This window comes from Nanorana parkeri, unplaced genomic scaffold, assembly GCF_000935625.1.
Source record: "Nanorana parkeri isolate BGI_ZX_2015 unplaced genomic scaffold, ASM93562v1 scaffold31, whole genome shotgun sequence".
In the NCBI taxonomy this organism is placed as follows: Eukaryota; Metazoa; Chordata; class Amphibia; order Anura; family Dicroglossidae; genus Nanorana; species Nanorana parkeri.
This window is the reverse complement of record NW_017306299.1, coordinates 1,223,900-1,244,879: the sequence shown is the minus strand read 5'-3', so window position 1 is coordinate 1,244,879 and position 20,980 is coordinate 1,223,900. Positions and strand designations below refer to the sequence as shown.

Sequence of the window (20,980 nt, the reverse complement as noted above, 5' to 3'; positions counted from 1 at the left end):
GATATCATAGGTCAGATGGTAATGGATCGATATCATAGGTCAGATGATAATGAATTGATATCATAGGTCAGATGATAATGGATCGATATCATTGGTCAGATGATAATGAATTGATATCATAGGTCAGATGATAATGGATCGATATCATTGGTCAGATGATAATGGATCACTATCATAGGTCAGATGATAATGGATCAATATCATAGGTCAGATGATAATGAATCGATATAATTGGTCAGATGATATGAATCGATATCATTGGTCAGATGATAATGGAAGCATGTCACCATTGCTCTTCCATCATCAGCCTATTCAAGCCCATTCTTTCTTTTCCCAAAACCTGCAGGCTAAGCAGCCTAAACCAGCCCTGTTACTAATATGCAAATTCTGACTTTCTGAAGAAAGTCATCTGATAACTTTTATCCTTATCTCTAACCACTCCCTGTGGCTGCAGATGTACGCAGAGAGCAGTGACACGACTGTCACTGGAAGGGCAAAGATTTCATATTGGCAGCTTGGCTTCTTCTTCTCTATGATTTAAAGTTATATTAAAGTCGAAAGGTTTTTAAGCTATTTCAAGTGCTGATTAAATCACTTACAATGGACACTGCAACTTGATGTTTAAAAGTTATAAGTTCCTGAAGAACCCTTGTTTGTGCTTGTAAGCTGTGTGTCTCCACAAACACACAGGAACAGCAAGACATGTCACTCCCCTGTTCCCCACTCCATACTTCTTCATGGTCCCTGTGTGTGTTGCAAAGTAGTCACCGCTCCAAGCTCACTCCTGTGATGGACTACAGTTTAGTTTACTGATTTGTATTTTCGATTGTAGTCCGTCACAGGAGTTAGCGGTGACTACTTTACAACACACACAGGGACAAGGTGGAACAAAATTAGCCCCCCTCCAGAAGGAAGGACACTGTCAGCACCCATTCAGAGATGATTTGAGGATCTACAGCCGAGTGATACACAAATAAGATACATTTTTGTTAGTAGTTAAAGGAGAACAAGCACTCACCTCATAGTTCTAGCCGACCTGTGACAATGAGACTGTCACAGGTCGGCTCAGTAGATCGGGTGGTATACTGTGGCGTCTCAGTATACCGCCAGCTGTAGCTCGCGGTATACTGAGCTTAGGGTGACGGGAGGACGCTAGTTTGTGTCCTCCCGTTACCTTAAGGAGAACTATGGGGAAAAGACCTAACCCCATAGTTCTCCTTTAAGATACCTGAATGTATTTTAAGATTGTCACTTTGTGTCACTTTAAAAACCTTTGACTTTGATATAAATTTAAAGTGCAACTTACAAGTTTTTATTGTATTTACAAAACTTTATGTAAAGCCCTGGATCACACCTAGGCGGCATAGTTTTTGCACATTTGTACACACATGTTCAGTGTGCGGCTATTTGCACGTTATACATGTTTGGCACAGTTTTTAGTAGTCCATGAACTGGGGATGCACCGATACCGATACTAGTATCGGTGCCGATGCAGAGTATATGGGCGAGTTCTCGTACTGCTAAATGCTCCAATGCCTGGCCCGATACTTAAGCTTCCGGTATCAGGAAGCCGCGCAGCGAGTCATCTCACGGCCCCCCGGCTTTCTCATTGGCCAGAAAGCCGGATCCATGCTCCCTCATCATGCTGCGGTGGCCACCGGATGGCGCTGTGACAGTCACAAAATAAAGATGGGGCACAGGCACTCCGAATAGTGAATAGTGTGTCTTTTATTGACGGAAATGCAACGTTTTGGGTTCACGCAGGATCCCCTTCTTCAGGCAAGACATGTGTGCTGGTGACCCATCTTTACTTTGTGACTGGCACATTTTTTACTTGCGTATTGACTGGTGGCTTAGGAAACATTGCGGTCAATGGACAAACGCGCATACAAATGCGCACAAAAATGTGCAACATGCTTCTGCCGCGCTGGGTTTTTTTTCCCATATAAATTTTAATTTTTATTGACTGCCGCACGTTTTCTGTCTTTTCAATTGAAGTTTATGGGGGAGAAACAAGCTTGATACTGCCAAAAGAAGCTCATGTACCTTTTTCTGCATTTGGATTTTTGCTGCTCAGGTGTGAACAGGGGCCATTAAAAATCATGGGATTTCTTGTGTTGGGCATTTAAAACGCTTTTCCTACTGCTCAAAAATGTCTAGGTGTGAAACAGGCCTAAGGTAGAACTAAAGTCAACATTTTTTTTAGTGTTGGATGGAGTGAAGAAGAATTAGAACCCAGGTCAGGTTTTTATTGTTGTCTTTGTCCTCATCAGGGAGATTCACCCCCTCTACCTGTCCTGGTGACCTTTATCACTGAAAGTGAAAGAAAATCCCAAATTTTGGGTTATCTTTAGAACAGGAACAGAGGGTAAATTTTCCAAAGGAGACACTAGTTCCAGGGATTCCCCTCTCGGACATTTGTGTGCATTCGAATTTCCGAATGAAAGAAATAACCAATCCGAACGTATCCGAATTTTTGATAGCGAAATTCAGATGCATCCAAATTTTTTTCTGAATGTCATTTGGAATGAACTTATGCTGTTAAACGTTGAAAAAAAAACCCTGCCTGGAATCCCCTCCACAATTCATACCAGATCTGTTAGGCCTGCTAGGAATTTTAGGGGGGAGCCCAAGGCCACAAAAAAACAAAAAAATAGCGTGGGATCTCTGCTAAAATCCCTTACCAGACCCTTGATCCAAGCAGCAGCCTGACAGAGTAGGGAAGGGGGGGGGGGGGCAAGCGTGTGCCCCCCCCCTCCCCCCCCAGCACCATACCAGGCCACATGGGGATGAGGACAAAGGCCTCTTCCCCACCACCCTGGTCTGCAGGCTGTGGGGGGTCTGCAGGCAGGGGGCTTATTTGACTCTGGCTGGACCCAGATCCTGCCCCCCCATCCATGAACAAGTAATGGGTAGCTGTTAGAAAATATTCCCTTTTCTTTGGTCACCGGTATGAATTGTTGGTGAAAATTGAGCTGATACGGTTATCTTTGTGTCTCTTACATCCTGTGTGTATTTGCTTTGCACAGATAAGCATCTGAATCCCGAACGAGTCGGCTTTGCCAACATATTTTTCTAAATTGGGTTCCCTTTCTCCTTATTGCCGGCCGCATTCTCCAATCAATCTGTCACTGCAGAAAACATGAAGTTATTTTAAGTCTTTTCCTTCCCGCAGCTGCTCCAGCCCTTCCCCTGCTGCAGCGTGGCCCACGGAGCAAGTGTCCTGGACAAGGCAGCGAGTTCAAGGTGAGTTCATTCCCAAAACACACAGCGTTCACTTTTTCTACGAGCGAGCCCCGGCCAGCATTGTACGGACACTGTAAATGCAGCTGGGATTCTGCTTGTACAGTAAGGTCATGGGTGGCCATGGGTGGTCAAGGGTGATCATTAGTGGTCATGGGTGGCCCTGTGTCGTCATGAGTGGTCATGGGTGATCATTAGTGGTCATGGGTGGCCCTGGGTGGTCATGAGTGTTCATGGGTTATCATTAGTGGTCATGGGTGGCCCTGTGTCGTCATGAGTGGTCATGGGTGATCATTAGTGGTCATGGGTGGTCATGAGTGGTCATGGGTGGTCATGGGTGATCATTAGTGGTCATGGGTGGCCATGGGTGGTCATGAGTGGTCATGGGTGATCATTAGTGGTCATGGGTGGCCCTGGGTGGTCATGAGTGTTCATGGGTTATCATTAGTGGTCATGGGTGGCCCTGTGTCGTCATGAGTGGTCATGGGTGATCATTAGTGGTCATGGGTGGCCCTGGGTGGTCATGAGTGGTCATGGGTGGTCATGAGTGGTCATGGGTGATCATAGGTGGCCCTGGGTGGTCATGACTGGTCATCGGTGATCATTGGTGGTCAATGGCTTGCCAATAAGATCACCTTTGTATCATCCACACTACAGGTACACTTTATATGGGGCTTTTTTTTTTACTCTATGGAAAGATTTAACAGTCGACTCTTTAACCATAATGTAAAAATTAATCAAAAGTAACAATTATTCAACGTTTTGCCGGCTATGGCATTTCAGGCGTTCCCCCCCTCTATCTCAGCGCCCCGATACCTGGGGTTAGAGTGTACCTACACCCAAGAACAAAGATGTAATATATTGCAGATCACCAGTCCAGCCCCATTCACACTGGCAAAGCGGGACTTCATGGGCCACATATCTGTACACTTATCATACATGGCCAATACGGGCAGCCAATTAATTTCAATGGGCTGCCCTATGCGTGGCAACAGTGGCAAAGAAGCTCATGCACCTTCTAGAGCTTTGAGCGCCACACTTTTATTAAACACCGCCTCTTACACATTTGTCACCAAGATGGCCGCTGGCAGGTGTACATAAGATGACCGCGCATGCACAATGATGTCACAGCGGGGTCACCCAGTATTCGCTCCGGTTGACACCTGACCTCGGGACGCCCCTGGGTGACTGCGTTAGTTTTCCTCTATTTTCACTTAGGGGTCCTGCCAGTAACACACTTCCTGTCTTAGGGTGACAACGTTCACTCAATGTACTGTATCTACGGAGGAGCAGCATTGTCACCCTAGGACAGGACTACAGAACCCCCTCACTCTTCTCTTCTCGATAACACGAAGGAGGATGTTTTTTGTAATCCACATAGATTTCTGGGAACTAATGTAACAGTCAGCGCAAGCACAGAAAGTTCTCAACACAAGATTTCTGACGGGATCAACAGGTAATTTTTTGCCCTTATGGAACAGATATAACAAGACACTCTCAATGTTATATTAAAGGGGACCTCAAAAATCTAATTCTACTAATGCATCCCTCTATGTATGATGATTAATAATAACATGGACATGTCAGGTGTAAAATGCTGTGATTGTGAAACCACAATCCAGGCGTCAATTAGATGACGTCATCGCGCAAGCGAGTAGTGATGCGTGATGATGTCACTGCGGGGTGTCACCCGGTCTCCGCTCCGGGTGACACCCGGCCTCGGGACGCCCCTGGACAAGACCTGAACATTTTCAGTAAATGCAGCAGAGGAAAATTAGGTTCCTTGCCACGTAACACAGGGCTGTGCCATGTGGCAGAGCTGTGTAAATCATAGGACTGAATGGACAGAAATGAAAAAGAAACCTTCTATATACTGTGTGCATTTTTATCTTTATCTGTTTTCCTGGAGTTCAGCTTTAATGCAACACAAAGTAATAATTTATTATCTGGCCTGCACCGGGAACAGGTCCGCCCAGTGTTATCCTATCTTGTCCCTGTTATCTGACATCCTGTCTCCCGCTGTGACTTCTATATACACATCGGGTTTGGTGTTCCTGTATCAGGAGGAGCAATGACCTGAAAAAGCTCGGTCCTGTACACTGCGTGCCCTCTGCACCCCGTTCCTGTGTCACCTGGTGATCCAGTGACGTCTTCCACCATTATTTATATATACCGGGGTGGAATATGTCCTTGGCTGCGCGCCGGCCACAGCGAGGATGTGAGACGAGCTGCTGGAGTAAATAAATAAAAGACGGTATCAGGGGGGAGCCCAGGAGCGGCTGAAAGACCCCAAAAATAGATATTTTGGGCCGATTCACTAAATGCGTGGAATCACACCGGGCACGCTGAGTGCCATTGATTAGTGATATGGCCATTGATTCGCCATATCACTACGTGCGTTGTGCTGCCGCACAGTGATTAGAGGTAATGCATGCACTCCTTTTCATGTTTCTTCAGCATGTCCCTTTATTTCCCAAAACATTTGGGCAAAAATTAGTTCTGGATACCAAAAGGGGTCATTTTGAGGGTGTTTGTACTGTTCTGGCATTAGTATTTGATATGTTGGTGTGCCCAGACACACCATTTCCAGTGCGATACGGCACGATTCGTGGCCGGTTGCACTGGATCGCAGAAATTAAGCCGCGCCACGTTCTGGGGCGGGAGGGGAAGTGGCGGTTCCATTCATGTCAATAGCACCGCAGACACACCCTCAAGCCCCCGCAGTGCAATTGCCCGCTCTGGAACCCAAGGTACAGCAATGTCCTCCGTTCCAGTGCAGTGCGATCGGAAAAACGCTGCATGCACTATTATTTCCGATCACACTGCACCGGAACGGAGGGCATTGCTGTACCTTGCGTTCCGGAGCGGTGATTGCACTTCGGGCGGGGGGTGTGTCTGCGGGGCCATTGACATGAATGGCACCGCCACACCCTCTCCCGCCACACGCGGCTCGGCTTGCTCTATGCAATCCAGTGCTTTCTGGGCTTGGACCGCACCGGAATATGATGTGACTGAACCCTTATAACAGAAAGTAAGGGAAGCAGGGTTTTTTCAGGGACCAGTCACACCATAGCCAGTGCGTTCTTGCGTGGTCATGGCGGGAGGGGGCGTGGCGGTGCCATTCATATCAATGGCACCGCATTGCAATCGCCTGCATCGCAACAGGTACTGGAATATCCTCCGTTCCAGTGTAGTGCGATCTGAGAAAATTGTGCATGCATCGTTTTTTTCTGATTGGACTGGACCGGAACGGAGAGCATTCCTGTACCTTGCGTTCCGGTGCGGGTGATCGCACTGCGGGTAGGGGGCATGCCTGTGGTGCCAATGACATGAATGGCACCGCCACGTGTTTGGTGGCGGTGCCATTCATGTTTGGTCTTTTTTTCTTTATATTTAAAAAAAAGAATTTCAGTCGTTAACAAATGCCACAAAAAAAACCCCTGTATCTAAAAATAAAAAAATGATATAAAATGAATTTTGGTTCATCATCACCGAGCAACCGTCAGTCAAACTATCACAGCACTGAAAACAAGACGTGTAGCTCCACCAAAATGTTTCGTTTCGGATTCATACAGATTTTTATTTCTTTTGTTTTTCAGATTTCGGATCTGAAATTCGATTTGCTTCGTTAGTTGGATCCGTCGGATCGATCTGAAGTTTCATTTTGGAACAATCCAAATTTTAGTTTTGGAACAAAGTCACATGACCTTGCCTGTAATGGAACCCCCAAAAAATCTGATTGGCCAGAGAACAGTCACCTGTCAGATTTAGATTCATTTTGAACGGAATTAGGACAGATCCGAATTTCCTTAATTGGACATTTGCTATCAGACGCCTTCAGATTCGGACATTCAGATGGATCCGAATGTCAGAAATTTAACGAACTTCGTACGAATATCCATTCGGAACTAAACGAAAGTTACATGTCTATTGAAAACTGATTTATTTCTGGTACTGAAGTGGTTAAAAAAGAACACCAGGCAAAACATTCATTAACCCTTGCAGTTGGGCTCCCCTTGCACAGCAAGGGTTAACTGCTCGTTTGTGTCTAGGGAGGAAAATAAAAAAAAGTTATAGTCACCCGGACCAGCCTCTCTCCCCCGCCTCTGCAGCAGTCTAAGGTCCATGAGTCATTATGTTCTATACACCAGTGATGTGCGGTACCTCTTGCTCCGGGTGAGGTATTGCCTAGCCTCGCCTCCCCACGTCCCGCCCCGTCCCCGTGGGACGAAGCCCCGCCACTGCCGGACAATGTCCCGCCTCCAAGCTAGTGTAAAGGAGGAAGGGAGGAGGCAGGGAGGAGCCTCCCTGTCCCTGACTTGCTCCTCACTGCTGAGGTGCTCCGTCCATGACAAGTTACACAGCGGGGAGGATTTCCCTGCTGTGTAACCTGTTAGATGCCGATCTGAATGGAGAAAAAGCTGTCAGCTTCAGACATGAAGCTGACAGCTGTTTCCTTTATACTTCTAGGTGAGGCTCTGCCTCCCCTGACTGTACGTCCCTGCTATACACTGTGCATATGCAGGGCCGGATTTCCCACAAGACCACCCGAGGCCCGGCCTCGGGGCAGCAGGGAGTAGAGGGGCAGCAGGGGTATGGAATTCCTATCCTGCAACACCCAGGACATGCAGTTCCGGGCGCCGGGCGGGTAGTTGTTTGCTACATTAAGGCCTTGTTCACACCAAGCGCGGAGCAGGCGCAGAGCAGAGCAGTTGCAGACCGGACCAAAACTGTGTCCAATATATTCCAATGGTATTTTTTGCTCCAGTTCACATCGCAGCGTGCAGTTCCAGAGCAGTTAAAAAACTGCAGCAAGCCCTATTTTCCCTGCTCTGGATCTGCTCTGGATCCGCTCTGGAATGCATGCAAACGCATCAAAAACGCATGCAAATGCCTGGAACGCACTGAAAGCCCATGTTAAACTAAAAAAATATATTTTTTTTTTTACCAAATACAGTCCGGAACGCATTAAAAACACGGCACAACCCACTGCACTGCGTGTGCAGAAACCTGAGCAGATCTGCTCTTCAGTTGGTGTGAACAAGGCCTTAGCCCTGCTTTGGGCAAGCAGAGCTAAATGTACAGTGGGGAAGCCACCGCTTGTTTTGTACAAGTGATGTCGGCGATGTCGCTGAGATCACTTGTATGCAGCCTGCGCATTGAGAAACCTGACATTGGGGCAGCAGAGAGAGTAAATCCGGCCCAGTGCATAGGACGCAATGATGCCGAGGGACATCGCTGCAGGGGAGGAGGAGGCAGTCTGGAGGGAGCGCTGTGACAGAAGGCTGGTTTAGAGCTTCGGGTGAGTATTACTTTTTTTATTTTCCTCCATAGACCCTTGCTGTACGGAGGAACCCCACTGCAAGGGTTGAAGTTTTGCCCAGAGTTCCACTTTAAACCCTAACATGGGTACATGTTGACCCCACAGGGTCCCCCACACACTGTTGCTGCTTTTGAAAGCTTATAGATCAGCTCAGGTTAATGTTTGTGTTTTTTTTAATTATTTCCTCTGTAACTTCATTTCTCTATTTCTTCTATACACCCGGGTTTGGTATATCTTTTTATGTTCATTTATACCTGGCCAGAATTCTAAAACCTGAAGTCAAAACCTATTTGGAAGTCACGTTCTGGGAGAATGTGGAGTTTGAAAATAAGCCAAAGGTTCTTTTTTTAGTCAGGGAGAAAAAATAAATAAATAGAGCGTTCATTCATCAAAAGAGGAAAAGCATAATAATTCCCAATATTGTACAATGTAACTCTTATCGCCGGGACAGACACATGTGAGATAGCAGAGACTGAGCCTGCGCTTGTTTTTTCCCGTGCCGGGTTCTCCTCCCAGGCCCTGACGCCCGCCAAATGCCATCAATTATTCCTGAGCAACTGGTGACAGCGGCAGGAACACTAACTAACACTTCCACTTAGCAGTAGGACTTCCTGAGCAGTTGATAAGCACTTCCTGTTATTTCTGTAAATGTACTACGAATCTGGGAGCTGAGACCGCGATCCGACACACCTGCGACCAATGATGACTTCTTCACCGTAAGGAATGCGATCCTACATAACAAAATGTCACCCGAGGAGATCATGATGATGGTCAACGTTATGAAGGCAATGAACTGGAGATTGAAAGGGGATCTAAAGGCAAGCTGGCAATTCGCTGGTGGAATTTTGCTTGGAAAAAAAATAATTCTTAAAATATTTATTCCATTTTTAAATATCTTATGCAGGGGTGTCAAACTCAATTTAATCGTGGGCCAAATCAACATTTCGGTTGCCCTCAAAGGGCCTGTAAGACTATATAAATGTATCTAATCTTTATTATAATTGCCTCTGCATTCGATTATCACTGGTTTTAGTAATAACTTAATACCTAGATCTGAAAGTAGAAGTCTAGGAAATGGCCTGGTGGGCTGGATTTGGCCCCTGGGCCTTAAGTTTGACACATGTGTCTTATGGGGTCAGATCGACAACTGTTTTTGGCCCTAATGACAACAAATAAAAATAAAAGGGACAGGATGGAACGAATGAACAAAATTCTAACAGTGAATGTGGTTTTCATTCCAGAATTCAATAAATTCAATGACTTCAATGAACTCCATTAATTGTGAAATCAAATGTTAAAAACCAAACGAATGTGTTTCGAATTTCGAAAAACACATTTGTCAAGTCTCTGATGACATTATCGAATTAGCAAGGCCATTCATCCTGCAAATGTCTTCGAATGTGCGTTTGGTGCAGATAGAGGGAAAAATGGGCATTCAGGTTGAATTTAATGTAATATCACATTATGGCCACTAGATATTAAATATCTGTAAAAAATAAGTCAAAGCAACTGGACTTGCTGTGTTTTTCTTGAAGACGTTTCACTGGTCATCCAACCAGCTTTCTCAATTCAGAATGACTTGTACAAAAAATTATCTGGGAATATATATGGTGAATGTTGCTCCAATCTACATAATCTGTCACAACCAGGTGTTGATGAATTTGCATAATTGGAGTCTAGGAGGTGTTAATATCCCCCCCCTCCCTCTATTCAAGCTTGGCTTCTCCATTTTTTCATAAATGGCTTCTTTCACACCTCTTTTAAACCAGTCCTCCACCCCGTCTAGTATGCGTACTTGACTGTCTTCAAAGGAGTGACCTTGTTTCCTTTAGATGTAGGTATACTGCCGAATCCTGACCAGAGGGTTTTGCTCTTCTGTGCTGTGCCATACGCTGGTGTAGCTGCCGTTTTGTTTCACCGACATACAATTCTGGAGCACTCGCAGGATCCTTGTTGTAAATTTTTTAAATTAATTTTTCTACAATGCCTATAGCTGAAGAGGTCAGTCAAAGCTTGTTATAACGCTAAACTTCAGGCTGCCCTTGCTCTGCAAGAGTTAAATGCTCATTTAGGTAGGTCTAGGGTACTTGGTATAAGGCCTTTACTTACCTGATTCTTGCTCCCACTGGATCCCCCCGGGGCTACAAGACCAGCACACACTGCTTTTTGTTCCTATGCACCAGCAGATGGGGGCCCGCTGACTTTATCAAATACAATGCAGGGTCCATTGCACTGGCTTTTATGTGAGGACACCAAGGGACAGGAGACAAGATGGTAAGGAAAATAAGGTAAGCACCGGCTGTTGGGAGAGCCGGAATCAGGTAATTAAATCTGCTTTCCCCAATACCCTCAGGCTACCTAATTTTAGGGTCAGCCCTGAAGGTACCCTTGCACTACAAGCAGGGGCGTAACTAGATATTACAGGGCCCCATAGCAAAATTTTGTATTAGAAGAACGCAGCCCTGCACAGATCTGACAGTGATCTAAACAGCGGCGCGTTCGAAGCCATAGCGACCTAGGCGGCCCACATGGCATCAGGGGGGTGTCCTGGCCGGGCCCGCCTGGGTCGCTATGGCGATTGTTACGCCACTGACTACAAGGGTTAACTGCTCATTTGGTCTATGGGGCTCAAATAAAGCAGATTAACTCACCTGATCCTAAGTCCTGCTGTCTGGACTCGCCTCTCTGGCCCTCTACTCCGGCTGTGGTATGTCCCTCGGCATCCTTATGTCTAATGCTGACCGCTGGAGCCCGGGGGAGAAGAGGCTGTGGGGGACCGGTCTATCAGCTTGGCAGGACTGAGGATCAGGTGAGTATATCGCTTTATTTGGGTCCCCCCATAGACAAAACAAGCAATTAACCCTTGCAGCACAACGGTAGCACCACTGCAAGAGTACGTTTTTTTACATTTCTTCTTCTTTAAACTCATTTCAGTTGACACAGGAGGCCATGACAGCATCCCCTTCACCCTCAGTACGAGCAGCCGAGTAATACCAGTGGTGCAGTTGGCGGTCTGTGAAAACTGACCATTGCGCTGTCCGGGCAGACTGGTGATTTCAGTCGTCCAACTGCCCCACGGAGACCTTTTTTCTTTTTCACCCCCGAGAAACATTCACTCACCAGACCCGCCATACCCAAACTCACACACAGTCCGTTTAATTTTAGAAAGAATGCTGTGTATTTTGTCACGGAATTCTTCTGTATAAATACAAATTTCCTGTGGAGCGGGGCTCCGATTCCTGTTATGGTTTCTACACCTCCATCCCAAACTGACTTCTGCTGATTGATGACGGCTCTTCGTTTTGGGCAAATCCTACTTCCAGAACATTTTTCTTTTTTTCGCAGAAACCTGCAAATCTAAACTATTTTTCTGTGTATATTTTTAGACACGTCTAAGGTTTATTTTGTCAGCAAAAAAGATTTATTTGGAATTCCAGAAATAAGACACTTTTGTGTGTGGCGTACTTACATAAGATGGAGTGACTTACTTTTCCTATTGCCCTCTGCCATATATACATTCATTCATATATGAGGAAAACAAGAGTCCATATCCACCCAAAATAGATGGTTACTGGCTGCTTGAATCGTGTTGCGATAGACTCACCTGGCCATACATTAGGGTTGCCACCTGTCCAGGATTCACCCGGACAGTTCGGGTTTTGAATGCTCTGTTCGGGTTTCATGGCAGCAGAAACCCGGACACAAAATGTCAGGCAGACAGGGGCAACCAAAATTAAGATAGGGGCTACTGGCCCCCCACTGAAAATAGTCTCACCTGTAATATTTGCATATGAATGGGTGACGCTCTTTAGATATGAATAAGCCGCAACTAATTTTCCCCAAAAATTGTCTGCGCGTCTCTAGAGTGTTCGGGTTTCGCTTGAAGAAAAGGTGGCAACCCTACCATACATGCATAACGTTCTTTCCTTCAGCCTGCGGGTAGGGATGAGTTCAGGTTCACACTGAACCCAGTCTGAAGCTGAGCTCATCCGAACGCAGAGGCTATGTTAGCCTCCTGCTCAATCAGCTGTGAGCTGGGGCATTCCCTGCCCCGCAGCTGGCCATAAATAAAGGGGCGGGATGCTTGTGCTGATGTCGTTGACTCTATATGGTCATATTAAAGGAGAACTATGAGGTGAGTGCTTTTCACTCATCCTCATAGTTCTAGCTGACGTGTGACAGTGAGACTGTCACAGGTTTGCTCAGTAGATCGGGAGGTGAGCGAACACATACCAGCGTTCGCTCACTTCTCGATCCTGTCACTGCTCTCTGCCGTGACAGGGGAGGGGCTGGATTCCCCCTCCCACTCCGATCCTCCAGCGCTGACTGGCGGAACGGACGGGGGAGTGGGCGGGTACAGCTGGCTCTGCCTCTAGATAGGCAGAGCCAACTGTCACTCATGCAGCTGGGCGGATCCAGACATAATTGTCGGGATCCGCTTCAGCTGCGGCGTCTCAGTATACCGCGAGCTGTAGCTTGCGGTATACTGAGCTTAGGGTGACGGGAGGACGCTAGTTTGTGTCCTCCCGTTAGGCTAAGGAGAACTATGGGGAAAAGCCCTAACCCCATAGTTCTCCTTTAAGTATGCCATTTACCTAATATAGCCATGTAGCCCTAGAAGGTCAATGATGTCACTGCACCCCGTCTGTTTACTCACATCAATTCCCCCTCCCGCAGCTGGCTGGGGGGCATTGAAGGAGCTTTCTTACGTGTTCGGTAGGAGCTCCTTCTGGTTTCAGAGGAGCTCATGTTTGGACCGGGTTCATCCCAGCGTTCAGCTGTTACTGGCCAATAGGGTTGAGCTCAGGAAATAAGCTCCTTCCATGCTGCCCAATCAGCTTGATGTAAGCAAAGGGGCGGTAGGCAGTAAATAGTTGACCTTATATGGCTACATACCTGTATTTGGTAAATTACATTTACCTTGTATGGCTATCTGACCATATAAGGTAAATTACATAAGCACAAACATCGCGCCCCTTTATTTGTATGCAGCTGCAGGGTGGGGAATACCTGGCCCACAGCTGATTGTTTGGAAGTGCCAATGGCTCTTCCTATTTTGGAGGATCTCAGGCTTGGGCCAGGTTTTGTCCACGATTTTGCTACAGTCTGTTTAGAAGTAGTAAGAACATGTAACATAAACTTGCGTTGACTTCATAAGAGGCCGTCTGGCAGTTGGTTAAGTAGAGCCTCAGTGGGCCTTGCCGCCAGCGTGGTGCCCAAGAGGTAAGAGAGAAAGCCATAGATTTGAGTCCAGAAGGCCTGAACCTTTGGGCATGGCCACCAGACATAAAAGAAGGTACCCACTTCCCCACAGTTCAGGAAGCACAATCCCACATGTCCCGGGATTAATGTTCGTAAACGACTAGGCACTAAGTACCACCTATAAATCAACTCAGACATCCCAAGTCTCACGGATTTTCCGGGAGTCTCCCGCTATTAGATAGCGGCTCCCTGACGCCCGCAAGAGAGACATTTTATCCCGGAAATGATTGAAACCTTTCCCGGGTCTGCTGAGCTCACTAGTCCTGCTGAGTATAAATAAAGTTTTTAGTTGTAAGGGGGGGAAAAGTTCGTGCCTGCAGATCCTGTAGTAGGGTGCAGGGAGGGTGAGTGGCACACTTCCAAATGTTGGCTGCTTGCTGAGCTGTGGAGGGGAGCTTCCTGCGCTGCAATTCATCTCACACAAAGAACACAGCCGCCTTTACACAATGCACAGGCAAGGTGCCTGTAACCATATGTCTTGTCATATACTGTAGTGTTAATAATCTTAAATAAAATAAAAACATAATGTAATTAATAATAATAAAATGGTATAATATCTACTATTCACTCGGCGGACAGTAGAAGTTGGAGGCCGGCCAGGAGCTTTACAGTCAAGCGATCGAGCGTCTCGAGAGACGCTCGATCGCTTGTATCAGAAGCTGTCCCTGCCGTAGCTGGTCCCAAGATCCGCTGTGCCCGATGCAGCCGGGACCGGCACGGCTCTGTGACAGGAGATCAAAGGGAGTTCAGTACACGAACTCCCTTTGATCTCCTCTCAGTCCCCGAATGCAGGAAGGGATGCAGCTGATGAAGCCGATCTCTGCTTCATCAGCTTCTCTGGAGGTCCCTAGGTGACATTAGGGGTCTTGGAGACCCCTGATGTCTCCATAAAGAGGACCTGTCATATAAATCGGCTATCCATAGGGGACTTCTTAGCCCCCCATGTAATAGCAATAAAGTTGTATGTAAAAAAAAAAAAAAAGAAAGTAATACAAAAATGAAAGATTGATAAAAAAAGTCGAGCTGTAGCTCGCGGTATACTGAGCTTAGGGTAACGGGAGGACGCTAATTTGTGTCCTCCCGTTACCCTAAGGAAAACTATGGGGAAAAGCCCTAACCCCATAGTTCTCCTTTAATCACTGATAACACTAAACTGATGAACAGTAAAAGCGTTTTAATCGTCGCCTAGCTATTCATTCCCCTGCCATTTAGTTTTTGTTTTTTTTATTATTGTGACGGTGGCCAACGGCCGCTGTCAAAATAAAAAAAAAAAGAGAAGGTACCTACCTGAAATGAAAAGGGCACCTCCCTGAAATAAGGTTTTGCAGGTTGGGATGTCTGTCAACTTATAGTTGGTTTACCAAATAGACTGTCAGATCTCCTCATCAATGGGACAACCGAGATCTTGCTCCATGCTAACATATATTTATGAGGAATAAAGGAATAAGTGTTTGTCCAGCAATCAAATGACCATTCACCATGGATATTAGGCCTGGTGTATGCGGATCATCTTTGCAAACCCTCTCAAAAGGGGTGAATGTTGCCCCGATGGGGAAATTTGGGATTTGGGAGGAGAGGAAGTACTACACCTGTCCTGGAGGTAATTAAATAGTTCAGAAGCTGGGAATTTATAAGAGTCCCTTAATCGCTGGAACGATTTCGGGCCATCAGCTGTGTACAGTCTATACATACGCGTTGCATCAAAAATGTGTTTTTCTCTATCTGCCTGAAGTTCAGCTCCACAGCAGTAATCTGAATTCTGATTGGCTGCTCCGGGTTGTTGCCCTTTGCGCTTTATCTTTGCCCTCTGTGATGATTTACTACATACACACTCTAAATACCCTAATTGTTTTAAAACGATGACTTCTCACACATTTTACACAGCAGAATGACGGTCATTTCTTGAAGATAACATATTTACTAACCTTGAAGTTATACAGATAAGTTACTGAAATAAAAGTCACCGAAAATCCAGCTGTGTGGGCAAAAAGTGACATATTTTGACAGAAAGCTCTGGAAGCTGATCCAGCATGATCTGAATACAGATGATATCTCTGCCTGTCTAGAGTTCAGTGTCAGTATAGTCACATGGAATAAAGGATCTGTGGTCTAAATATTAGGGCTAGGGTTTGCAGATATATATGGTTTATATTATATATGCTACGTCAGGGCTCAAAATTTCAGGCCCTGAGCTACTAGCCAAGCCTTAAGAGTTACTCGCCACCAGTTGCCCCACCTAACCCCTACCCTGTCCCGGCCTTAACTCCGCCAGGTCAGCATTGTGAGGTGATCAGTATTAAAAAAGAAATATACACTATATTGCCAAAAGTATTGGGACACCCCTCCAAACAGTGGCGTCACAAGGGGGGTGCGGGGGGTGCCGCCCTCACCCGGGTGACACCATTGACTTACAGTCATTTTGGTGTCCCCCCCCTCTGAAAAGTCGGGCGCTCGGTCATGGACCGAACGTCCGACAGTATCAGGAGAGAGGAGGGGACCCGGCGGCATCCCTTATCCCGCCGTGTGACTGTCCCCTCCTCTCTCTGCCGGCGTCCATCACCAAGATGGGCGCCGTCAGGTATCAGACTTGCCGCGCGTGCGCGATGACGTAATCGCGCCCCCGCGTCGTGACGTCATGCGTGTGCGCGCTAACGTCTCGGCGGGGTGACACTCGGTTACCACACCGGGTGTCACCCAGCCTCGGGACGCCCCTGCCTCCAAATCCTTGGATTCAGGTGTTCCGTGACATTTCCTTGCTACTAAATATTCTGCGGTCACCTGTTACTGGTATTACAGCAAAGTGGAAGCAACTGGGAACAACAGCAACTCAGCCATGAAGTGGTAGGCCACGTAAAATGACAGAGCGGGTTCAGTGTGCAGAAGTTGCCGACTGTCTGCAGAGTCAATAGCTACAGACCTCCAAACCTCATGTGGCCTACAGATTGGTACAACAACAGTGCGTAGAGAGCTTCATGGAATGGGTTTCCATGGCCGAGCAGCTGCATCCAAGCCTTACATCACCAAGTGCAAAGCAAAGCGAAGACTGCGAGCCCGGCCTTCTCGTCCAACATCAGTACCTGACCTCACAAATGCTCAAACATTCCCATAGACACACTCCTAAACCTTGTGGACACCTTCCAAGAAGAGTTAAAGCTGTTATAGCGGCACAGGGCGGAGCCAACTCAATATTGAACCCTACGGAGTAAGACTGGGATGCCATTAAAGTTCATGTGCGTGTAAAGGTCAGTGTCTCAATACTTTTGGCAATATAGTGTATACTGTATATATATACCGAGTACTGTACTTGGTATCTGTGCAACCCTAATAGTTACATAGTTACATAGTATTTGAGGTTGAATAAAGACATTAGTCCATCAAGTCCAACCTATTAGGATAATGATAATGTTATCATGGGTGGGGGTGTTGGCAGCACTCGTTACTGAGTGGCCATCCCACCCAGCTCACTGACATCACTGGGTGCCAGGAGCCAGTGCGTCCCACTTAGCTTCTGGCAGCCATTGATGTCATGAGCTGGGTAGGATGCTAAGAGCTCTTAGGGGGACCCTCTGGCCCCCCTTGAGGTTTAGTGAGATGCCACCTGAGGCAACCGACTCAGGCTGCCTCATTACTGGGACAGCTCTGATGATGCAACATACATCGGGTGGCTAGGTGCCATTAAGAAATTATATCTTGCATACCTAAGACTGCAACATGTGATGCGGGAACGAGTGCGGCAGAAATGTAAAAGAGGCCTGAAACCTATTCAGAAAGTCTGAAACATCTGAAACAAAGGATCAGCATGAGATTCTTTGTGAGGAGCGGGATTTTCCATCACTCGTTATCATTCAAATTGTGATTTTAAAAAAATATTTTTGGACTTTTTTGTGGCATTTCATTTCTATGAGTTTCAGTGTCAGTTCTCTTTAATACATGAGCAGCATTGACTCTTTTCCTAACAATCTCAGCAATGGTTTTATACTATAAAATTATTTTTATACAGGTGAAACTCGAAAAATTGGAATATCGTGCAAAAGTTCATTTATTTAACTAATGCAAATTAAAAGGTGAAACTAATATATGAGAGACTCATTACATGCAAAGCAACATAGTTCAAACCGTGATTTGTCATAATTGTGATGATTATGGCTTACAGCTCATGAAAACCCAGATCCACAATCTCAGAAAATTTTTGGCAGTGTGGGCAGGTGCCAAGTCCTGCTGGAAAATGAAGTCAGCATCCCCATAGAGCTCGTCTGCGGAAGAAAGCATGAAGTGCTCCAAAATCTCCTGGTAGACGGCTAAGTTGTATTAGTGAAATAAATGAACTTTTGCACGATATTCTAATTTTTTCGAGTTTCACCTGTATTTACAGCCGTGTTAAAATCCATGCAAGAAGATAAAATATCCTGAGCCGGCGTCCCCCAGCGGTGACTTGCCAGGCTTTGCTCGGTGAGAATAGGATTGCACCAGGAGCGAACAATGAAGTCCTATTTTTAGTACCAGTATATATTTAAGGACTTGGCCCGCTTTCTTTGTGTATTAGAGATGCACATCCTGATGCCCTTGTAAAACTTAATATTATTTTCCTGCCAGGATGAGAGATTCAATAATAAACGACTTAATCAAGGCTCCTGTTTGGACCGAAAACAGGATAAAGGGGATCGGAGTGTTCTAGAAGAAGAGTCTTTATTCACTTAGAATGTTTCTAATAATCCAAGACCAGGGTCCGGATAAGCAGCTTTTCATGAACTACAAGGCCAAAAGTCCAACACCAACATCTGGAATTTTTGATTAAAGTTGGAATCCAGCATGCTTACATCACATCTACAAGTCCCAGCATGCTTTGGAAGATGCAGAATGGCAGAGTATGCTGAGACTTGGAGGCTATTGGTTGCTGAGTCTAGATGTTCAAGGTGGGCAAGTTGCTACTGTATTTGTTTGACTAAACACATTTTTTTTAGCATGGACAGTAAGAGAGCGGTGGGGGGTCCACTTTAGGCCCCGTTCACATTGAGCGATTTATCGCGCGATTTTTGCAGCGATATCGCTCATATTTCCGCACTATATCGCTCTATGTAGCTTCACCAATACAATTCAATGTAGCTGTTCACATCTCGTCGCTCAATGTCGCTCAATATCGCTCAATATCGCTTGTAGCTCGTCGCTGGTAGCTTGTCGCTTCTACATGACCCTTTTTTAGAGCGATTTTGAGCGATATTGCTCCTGATTGCATACAGCCCAATAGGAAGATGTCGCGCGATGTCGCGCGACACGTCGCTCAATGTCGCTCAATGTCGCTCGTCGCTCAATGTCGCTCAAAGTCGCGCGATTTGCATGTCGCTCAGTGTGAATGGGGTCTAAAAGTGACATTAAGGCCCCGTTCACATATAGCGACATACCTTTTTCAGCGGATCCGCACGGCCCAAAGTCGGCGACTTTCGGGGCGACGTTCCAACGACGATCCAGCGACGGTAGCGCGACCTTCCCCGTCGGGCTCCATAGAAAAAAAGTAAAATTGCGCAAAATCCGGCGAAAAAAGGGTCCGGTAGAAGCGACTTGCGACCGCGACGAGCGACGCGCGACATGGAGTTAAGACAGCTCCATTGAATAACATTGGCCGGCGACTTCTCGCGATATCGCGCGGCAAAAATGCGCAATATCGCGGCGGAAATCGCGCGACAATTCGCTATATGTGAACGGGGCCTAAAGGCAAACAGTTTTTTCCCTCCCCCAATGTTAACAGTAAACCTTTATCAGGCCACACCCATTTTACTAATTCAATATGTCAAGATGTCACAATGTCAGGCGGACAGGGGCAACCATGGGGTCCTGGTGTTCCAACTTGAGTGCATGGAGGCGGCACGGGACACGGAGGGATGCTGGAACTTGGGGAGCAAGGAGGTGTCTAAAACACAGGGTGCAGATAAGTCCTGAAGGGCACAGGAGTTCTGCTTCAGGCAGATGTGTTGCTCGCTGTGTCTCCTCACTCTCTCCTGGCTCTGTCCTCTCTCTCCTGGCTGTCTCTCCTCTCTCTCCTGGCTGTTTCTCCTCTCTCTCTCCTGGCTGTCTCTCCTCTCTCTCCTGGCTGTTTCTCCTCTCTCTCTCTCTCCTGGGTGTCTCCCCCTCTCTCTCTCCCCTGGCTGTCTCTACTCTCTCTCCCCTGGCTGTCTCTCCTCTCTCTCCCCTGGCTGTCTCTCCTCTCTCTCCCCTGGCTGTCTCTCCTCTCTCTCCCCTGGATGTCTCTCCTCTCTCTCTCTCCTGACTGTCTCTCCTGGGTGTCTCCCCTCTCTCTCCTAGCTGTCTCTACTCTCTCTCCCCTGGCTGTCTCTCCTCTCTCTCTCTCTCTTTTCTGGCTGTCTCTCCATTCTCTCCTCTGGCTGTCTCTCCTCTCTCTCCTGGCTGTCTCTCCTCTCTCTCTCCTGGCTGTCTCTCCTCGCTCTCTCTCTCCTGGCTGTCTCTCCCCTCTCTTTCTCCCCTGGCTGTCTCTCCTGGCTTTCTCTCCTTGCATCTCTCCTGGCTGTCTTTCCGTGTTCTCTCCCCTGGCTCACTCCTTGCTCCCTCTCTCTCCTGGCTGTCTCTCCATGCTTTCTCTCCTGGCTTGCTCCTCGCTCTCTCCTGGCCATCTTTCCTTTCTTTCTCTCCTCGCTGTCTCTCCTGGCTGTCTCTCCTATCTCTCTCCCCTGGCAATCTCCCCACTCTCTCTCTCCTGGCTGTCTCTCCTCTCTCTCTCCCCTGGCAATCTCCTCACTCTCTCTCCTGGCTGTCTCTCCTCTCTCTCTCCCCTGGTAATCTCCTCACTCTCTCTCCCCTGGTTGTCTCTCCTCACTCTGTCCCCTGGCTCTCTCCTCACTCTCTCCCCTGGCTCTCTCCTCACTCTCTCACCTGGCTGTCTCTCCTCGCTCTCTCCTGTATGTTCTAAAAATAAATTGCCGTGCGGCGCTAGAGTGTTCGGGTTGGCTTGAAGAAAAGGTGGCAACCCTACTTGGTATTGGAATGTATATTGTACATTGATGCTTTACAATGGTGTCTGATCAATTGATGTTAATAATCTTTATACTTAGTAAGATTTAGAGCTAATGTTACCTATCAGAGTATTATTTTTAAGCAAAGCTTTGAATTAAGATCATCAACATAAAATTAAAACAGCCCGAG

At 46.8% G+C, this 20,980-nt stretch overlaps 1 protein-coding gene across 1 annotated transcript in view; it reads left to right on the top strand.

Moving 5' to 3' along the window:
• LOC108796563 (carbohydrate sulfotransferase 14-like) overlaps nucleotides 1-20,980 on the top strand; it is a 44,885-nt gene that overhangs the window by 13,105 nt on the left and 10,800 nt on the right. The window contains exons 2-5 of the mRNA XM_018568061.1: nucleotides 3,176-3,246; nucleotides 5,819-5,993; nucleotides 11,501-11,577; nucleotides 13,725-13,789. Of these exons, the coding sequence (XP_018423563.1) occupies nucleotides 3,176-3,246; nucleotides 5,819-5,993; nucleotides 11,501-11,577; nucleotides 13,725-13,789 (388 nt within the window). The remainder of the gene's footprint in view (nucleotides 1-3,175; nucleotides 3,247-5,818; nucleotides 5,994-11,500; nucleotides 11,578-13,724; nucleotides 13,790-20,980) is intronic.